The sequence below is a fragment of the Haliaeetus albicilla genome, chromosome W, assembly GCF_947461875.1.
Source record: "Haliaeetus albicilla chromosome W, bHalAlb1.1, whole genome shotgun sequence".
Lineage (NCBI taxonomy): Eukaryota > Metazoa > Chordata > Aves > Accipitriformes > Accipitridae > Haliaeetus > Haliaeetus albicilla.
In genome coordinates, this window is record NC_091515.1 from 36,466,622 (window position 1) to 36,473,687 (window position 7,066).

At 53.8% G+C, this 7,066-nt stretch overlaps 1 protein-coding gene across 1 annotated transcript; it reads right to left on the reverse strand.

Moving 5' to 3' along the window:
• Positions 1-202: 202 nt before the first annotated feature.
• On the reverse strand, positions 203-4,498 carry LOC138683413 (uncharacterized). Its single transcript, XM_069775130.1, is given in 6 exon segments — positions 203-545; positions 1,372-1,476; positions 2,897-2,926; positions 2,928-3,190; positions 3,939-4,080; positions 4,160-4,498. Coding segments are annotated over 6 exon segments (1,044 nt in total). The 3' UTR covers positions 203-380.
• Between the last annotated feature and the right edge of the window lie 2,568 nt (positions 4,499-7,066).

Here is a 7,066-nt window from a genome sequence, read left to right on the forward strand (position 1 = left end):
CCAAAAAGCTAAGAGTTGGCTTCCTGCACGACGCAGGAGACTGCTAAGCGGTTCCAGCATCATGCTTCAAATGACTGGGCAAATCATTATCTGTCTATAGAACGCTGTTAACAGACTGAAACGTTCCACATACTTACACTCCGGGGAGACACCATTTTAACTTGCAGAACTATTTCCCTCAGTAAGACGCACAAGACAGAGGTGATATCCCCATGCTAAATCTTTATTGTGCAACTGCTGCTCAAAGCTTTTATTACCTTCCACAGACACACGTCACAAAAAATTAGACGTCAACAGCGGCTACTAGACTGACGGGCAACAGACGAAATCCATTCAGTGGCAATTTGTACACGTGCAGCAACTCTTGCGGTGCAAAAATCTTAGCCAGGCGGCCAGTCCAACTGACGGCCACCCAGAATATGTCGATGTACGTGACAGACAGACTGCCCGCCCTCGGGCCCTTCATCCGCAACCATCCGGAATCCATTGGTCAGGCCCAGGTGAGCAGCACGCTTCTTGCCAACAATCATGAAATGCCCAAGAAGCTGGAGAAGGAAGTACAAACCCATAAATAAATAAAATAAAAAGCCACACACAAAGAGGGGAGAGGGCAGGAAGGGAAGGACTGAGAGCAGAGAACCACCCAGAGAAACCAGGTAGCCAATTCCTAGCAGTTCAACCGTTGCGCTTCAAATTACCGTCTGTCCGCCCGCCTGCAACTGACATTTTCCAAGCAAAGCTACAAAGACCGATTATGCACACTGTGTGTGTGGGGGGGTGGGGGGGGTGGGAAGAGCCATGCAATTTTTTTCAAGCTGGACAGTAACGGACTACAAAGCGGCCACAGAAGCTAAGTTTGTCTCCGGGTTAAAGCCCCCATTATATCTTCAGGCAACATAAGCAATTCTGGTGGAAAATAAACTTTAGGCTGCCTTTTGCGTGGGTTTACAAAGTCTTTGAACTTGACTTTCACAGCCAAGAGTGAAGCATCCAGCACCTCTCAACCAGCTTTGCCCTTCCTCACCCCTGACCTGCCAAAAACCCCAAGCCCTCTTCTCCGTATTAGAGGAAGTACTACTACTCTTACTCTAAACCACGACGACAGGCATCAGACTGCGCTCCAAAACAATGCTGCATTTTGCACCAGAAGTACATACCCAGGGAGGAGCGTTGCTTTATATCGCTACTTTTAGCCAAAAAGCTCAACTCCATTATAAGCTAGAGGCAAAAGATTATAGCGCCAGAAAACCCACAATAGCCTACTGCGTGTGCCCTATCAAGAGGGAAAGGGGGGGTGGGAGAGAGAGCCTAGTAAATTAGGAACTAATTACAGGTACAGTTTAGCCCACAGAAAGCTTCCGCAGTACTTACAGATTCACCAGAATCTTCTGCGTCAGATAACCCGATAATTGGCTCCTTAGGCGTGACTAGGAAAAGCGTCGGAGCTTGGGGCGAAAGATCACGGAACGCAAGGCGCTGGAGGAAGAGTAAACAGTTAAAACGCAATTGGCTTCAGAGAAAGGCAATAGCTTAAGCAAATCAATACGCCCCACCGAACTCGTACAGAAGCAGATTGCCAGATACCCCAAACGCAAGCCGAAACGTTGATTTTTCTTACACGATATTAATACTCTCTATACACAAAATACAACGTATTTACAGAGCCCCCTCCAGAAGTGCACGCAAGATGATGGGGGCAAGGAGACGGGCCAGTACTTCAGATTAGCGACCTCCAGTATGTTTCAATTTGGGCTGATCGTTTCCTAAGCAGTTTTTCTATTCGATGTGGTCCACCACAGAGGCAGGAGACAAACGGCTTAACTGAACCAGCAAAGAGTTTGGTGAAGTGGAAGATCAGCGGCCGTTCGTTTTCCATGCGACAGGGAGCTCAAGTATTGAACAAAAGCATAATCCCAGGAAGCCTGCAAGCGCCTAGTACGAGCCTGTCTTCTGTATTGCCCATAAACCCTACCTTCAAAAGCAGAAGGCATCCCTAACTGTTAATCTTCAGCATTTTAATAACAAAATTATACGGGATACTAACTTAAAGTTAACATCGTGTAGGCAACGGCTGCATTTTTTTCCCCACAGTCTAAGCAGCTCACTCTAGTTCCTAGCACGTTGTGGTGCACCAGCATCCGCGAACCTCGCAAGCATGCTGTTATCACGGTCCCACTTCAGCACAGAAACAAGATCTGGGAAGCTTTTGCAGCCCGCAGGATGACCGGTTTCTAGCTTTCTGTTAAGAAAAATAAGAAAAGCTGTAATTCTTTGCTTTAATAATCCGGTTTGGGGGTTCAGAACCAAAGCCTAGCACAGCAGAGCTGTGAAATCTCTATAATGCTGTTACGAGGCACAGAGACCTGCATTTCTCCTATGCAGAACTAACTCATTACGGTCGCTACTCTGGTTTCAAGACTATCATCCCACACGAGGCAGGACCACTCCCATCCCTCGGCAGCAAACTTTGCGCGACTTGCAGTGCCAAAGGGATATCAGGCGGCAGACGTCTGCGGCTGCCACCAAGTGCGTTACCGTCAGAGGCCCTCCTCTACGCACGCGCACGCGCGCACGCACACGACGCGGTGGGGCTGGGAACCGAGGCGAGCCGGGCAACACCGGAAACCCGGTACGCGCCGCAGCAGCCGGGGGCGGGGGGGGGTACCGAAGAAGCGCGATGTTTTAGGGATGGTGCAGTAGAGAGCGCCACAACCCAGAGAGGCCCCGTCCGTCCCCCGTCCCTCCACCCACCCACCCGCAGCAACGCCGCCACCCGCCCTGCCGCGCTCCCAGGCACCGCGCAACGGGGCCTCGGCTCAGGGTGCCTGCGAGCGCGGGGGGAGGGGGAGGGGGGGGAAGGGAAGAGGAACCGCGCACAGAGCAAAGCCGCGGCTACCTCCTCGTCCTCGTAGATGACGTTGGCGGGGAAGCGCCTTGCCGGTGATCTTTCCGAAGACAGTAGTGGCGCCACCGGGCCGGGCGGCCCGCGCCCCAACAATCTCGCCAGCCACGACAACGCCCGTTGTCGCCCCCGCGCTTCCTCCACTCGGCCAGGCCCTCCGCGGCGCCCATTGGGCCGCCAGATCGCCGCCGGCCGATCCCGCGTCTCGATTGGCTGTCTCGCCTGTCGTTGCCGCTTGTCCCCGCCCCCTTGGCGGGTCCGCCCTCGTCGACCTGGCGCTTACCGGGGCTCAGGGAGTTTGCGTGCCCCCGGGGCGCGGAGGGATCCGACCGGGGCGCGGAGGGATCCGACCGGGGCGCGGAGGGATCCGACCGGGGCGCGGAGGGAGACGACGTCGGGCGAGTCCGCGGAGGGATCTGTGCCGTGTAGTGCTGCGACCCTGCGGGCGGGCAACGAGGTCTCAGAAGAGGCTGTTGTAGCTAGAAGTACTATTTCTTGTTATTTATTACCGCATCAAGTCCACCCCAAACGTGCTTGTGGCTTTTTGGTGCTGCTCCCTCCAGTCAAATGACTGCTTTTGCCAGGGCAGGGCAGGCCTTAACTTTTCAGAACATTTCGCAGAACCAACAGAAGTTGCTCTAAATTGTTCCCTGAAAGCCCCGCTTCAGTTGCAGACGTTTCTAAGCCGCACGCCTCCTGGGAGAAAATAAAATACAAAGCCTGTGTTCAGCACTGGTGGCTGGAGGGCTGGAGGGCAGATCAAGATAGGATTTGCGCTAAGCTGGGTAGGAGGCTTTTAGAAAAATAGGCAGTGCCCCCAAAGCTGCCCAAGGGTGGCCTGTGGTGCCCTGCGCCCCCGGGGATAGTGAGCAATTTGATTGGTCTACACAACTGTATTGTAACATACATAAACCCTGCTTTCCTCTATATCGGGCTAAGGATATCCTTAGCCTTCTTTGCGGCAAGGGCACGTTGTCGGCTCATGTTCAACTTGGTGTCCACCAGGAGCCCCCCACGTCCTTTTCTGCAAAGCTACTTTCCAGCCAGTCGGCCTCCAGCATATACTGGTGCATGGGGTTGTTCCTCCCCAGGTGCAGGACTTGTGTACGTTCAGGTTCCTCAGGAGGTCTCAAACCGGATCGTTTCCTACGATGGGAGGGACTTTGTTCCCCCAGTCCCTGCCTTGAGGTTCAGGGACTTGAGAGATGTGGGAACAGTGGTTGCCAGCGAAAAGGGAGGAAAAGAGTCGTTGAGTACCTCAGCCTTCTCCATGTCGGTTGTCACTAGATCTCCCGTCTTCTTTATCGGAGGGGGGTGGGGGTGGCGTACGTTTTCTTTACTCTTCCTTTTCTGACCAACGCACCTGTAGAAGCCCTCCTTATGATTCTTCACATCCCTTGCCAAATTCAGCTCCAGCTGTGCCTTAGCTTTCCTGATCCCATCCCTACACACCCGGGCAGCATCCCTATATTCTTCCCAGGATGCGTGTCCCCGCTTCCACTGCCTATGCATTTCCTTCTTGCGCTTCAGCTCGACCAGAAGGTCCTTCCCCAGCCACGCTGGTCTCCTGCCTTCCTTGCCTGATTTCTTACGCATGGGGATCGAGAGCTCTTGTGCGCTAAGAAAAATGTCCTTAAAGAGCTGCCAGCTCCCTTCTGCTCCTTCTGCACAGTGGCTTCCAACTCTTCCAACTCAAGACCCTCTTGCCCCGCTTGGTGAGGTGAATCCCATCAGCTCCCAACAGACCCGGCTTCTCAAAGGTAGATCCACAATCATAGAAGCCAAAACCTTGAGCATGGCACCAGCTACGCAGCCAGGCATTCACCTGTTCAATTCGTCTCCTCCTTCCTGGACCCCTTCCTCTGACTGGGAGGATAGAGGAGACCACCGCCTGTGCTCCCGATCCTTTTAACATTGCTCCGAGGGACATATAGTCTCTTGGGAGGGTTCTAAGTTGCCTCGCCAGACCCTATGCGGAATAGTAGGAGCGGATGATAACCCGCAGGGTTCACCAGGCTCGGCAGCCTCTCAGTGATGCCACGAATGCGAGCTCCTGGTAGGCAGCAGGCTTCTCTAGACAAATGCGAGCTCCTGGTAGGCAGCAGGTTTCTCTAGAGAAATCGTCTGGACAGCAAATGGGTGCTTCGGTGCCTCTCAGTAGGGAATCTCCAATTACTAATACCTTGCATGCTTTTCTGGCGGCGCTGGTTCTAATGCGGGTGGGTGGTTGGGTCAGCTTTGCATGGTTGGCTTGTCCTGGATCCTGTCCGTTACTCACGTGTTCTTCAGTCTCCAACCCCAGAGCATCCTGTCTGTTATGTAGGGACACATCAGGAGATGGGGGAGCGTTCTTCCTTCTACCCCAAGCACAGACAAGCGTCCAGTCTCCTTCATCTCGTGAGTGCCTTGCATCAGTCAGCTCGAGGTTGGATTCAGGCTTACCTTCCTCTTGCGCAGCCTTAAAGGCAGGCTGTCGCTCAGCCCGGGACAGCGTACAATACCACGCATCGATCCCCTGCTCGCGTTCCCGGATACCGCGCTGCCTGTCGAGCTCCTCTTGTAGCATAGTTACTTGTCCAAGGAGATCTTCCAGCTGGGCACGCTTGCAGCTATGACATCCACCGCTGCCTTCGGGTGCTAGGGGGACTTCCAGGTACTGGAGCTCCATGCGGCCCGAGGTCTAGACAGCTATATCAGTCCTTGGGAGGTCTGTTTGTGGGGAGACGTCAGCACAGGTAGGCTGTAGTGCTTCCGTTTGGGTTGCAGCCGCAGCCTTGCAGTTGCGGCAGGTGGATGCCGTTTTCTTTCAGCAGGTCACCTCGAAGTCCCAGGACAGAAGAGAAAGGGCGGCAGGTACTGGCGGGGGGGGAAGGGAGAGAAGGGGCCGCTGCAGTTCCACAGCCTTTTCCATGTCCTGTGTCACCAGGTCCCCCCGCCTCATTCAGCAGAGGGCCCACATTTTTCCATAGCCTTCCTTTTGTCACCTATGTACTTACAGAATCATAGAATCGTTTAGGTTGGAAAAGACCTTTAAGATCATCGAGTCCAACCTTCAACCATGCCCACTAAGTAGAAGCCCTTATAGAAGCCCTTCTTGTTGTCTTTGACCTCCCTTGCCAGATTCAATTCCAGGTGGGAATTCCAGCTTTCCTAACCTCAGCCCTGCGTGCTCGGACAATGTCTCCGTATTCCTCCCAGGTTACTCGTCCTTGCTTCCACCCCCTGCAGGCTTCCTTTTTGTGCTGGAGTTTGGCCAGGAGCTCGTTGCTCATCCACGCAGGCCTCCTGGCATTTTTGCCTGACTTCCTGCTCGTTGGGATGGACCGCTCTTGAGCTTGGAGGAGGTGACCCTCCAGTATTAACCAGCTTTCTTGGGCCCCTCTTCCCTCCAGGGCCTTATCCCACGGGACGCTTCCAAGCAGATCCCTGAAGAGGCTAGAGTCGGCTCTCCTCAAGTCCAGGGACGTGAGCTTGCGTTTTACCCTCCTCCCTCCTCTCGGGATCCTGAACTCCACCATCTCACGGTCACTGCAGCCAAGGCCGCCTTTGACCTTCGCATCCCTAACGAGCCCCTCCTTGTCGGTCGGTAGGAGGTCCAGCAGAGCACCTCTCCTCATTGGCTCCTCTATCACTTGGGTGAGGAAGTTGTCGTCAATGCACTCCAGGAGCCTCCTAGATTGCTTATGCCCTGCTGTGTTGGCCCTCCAGCAGATATCGGGGTGGTTGAAGTCCCCCGTGAGGACCAGGTGTTACGGAGGCATGCACAATCAAATCCAACAGGTGTTAAAGCTCAGATTTATTCTTCAGCAAAAGTTAGTTAGAACTCTGGTAACATTTTATAAAACCACAGGCTCAATGATGTAAAGAGTATTAATACTACACAGCTGACTTAAGAATCCTTAAGATTTAAAAATGATGACTCAAAACACGCATATCACTCACCTAAAAGATGATGAGGGCTCTCTCCCTCGAGGAATTACCTCGGGCGGTGCCCCGACCCAAGGGGGAGACCCTGACTGCAGACCCGCTGCTCCGAGGAGGACTGATTCCAACATGTCCTCCGGCGGGACCCCATTGCTACCCCTGTCGAATCTGATCTGTGGTCATTTAATCGCTATTGGCTAAGAAGGTCACCTCTGTGTACCTGGCACGTCTCGATTGGCC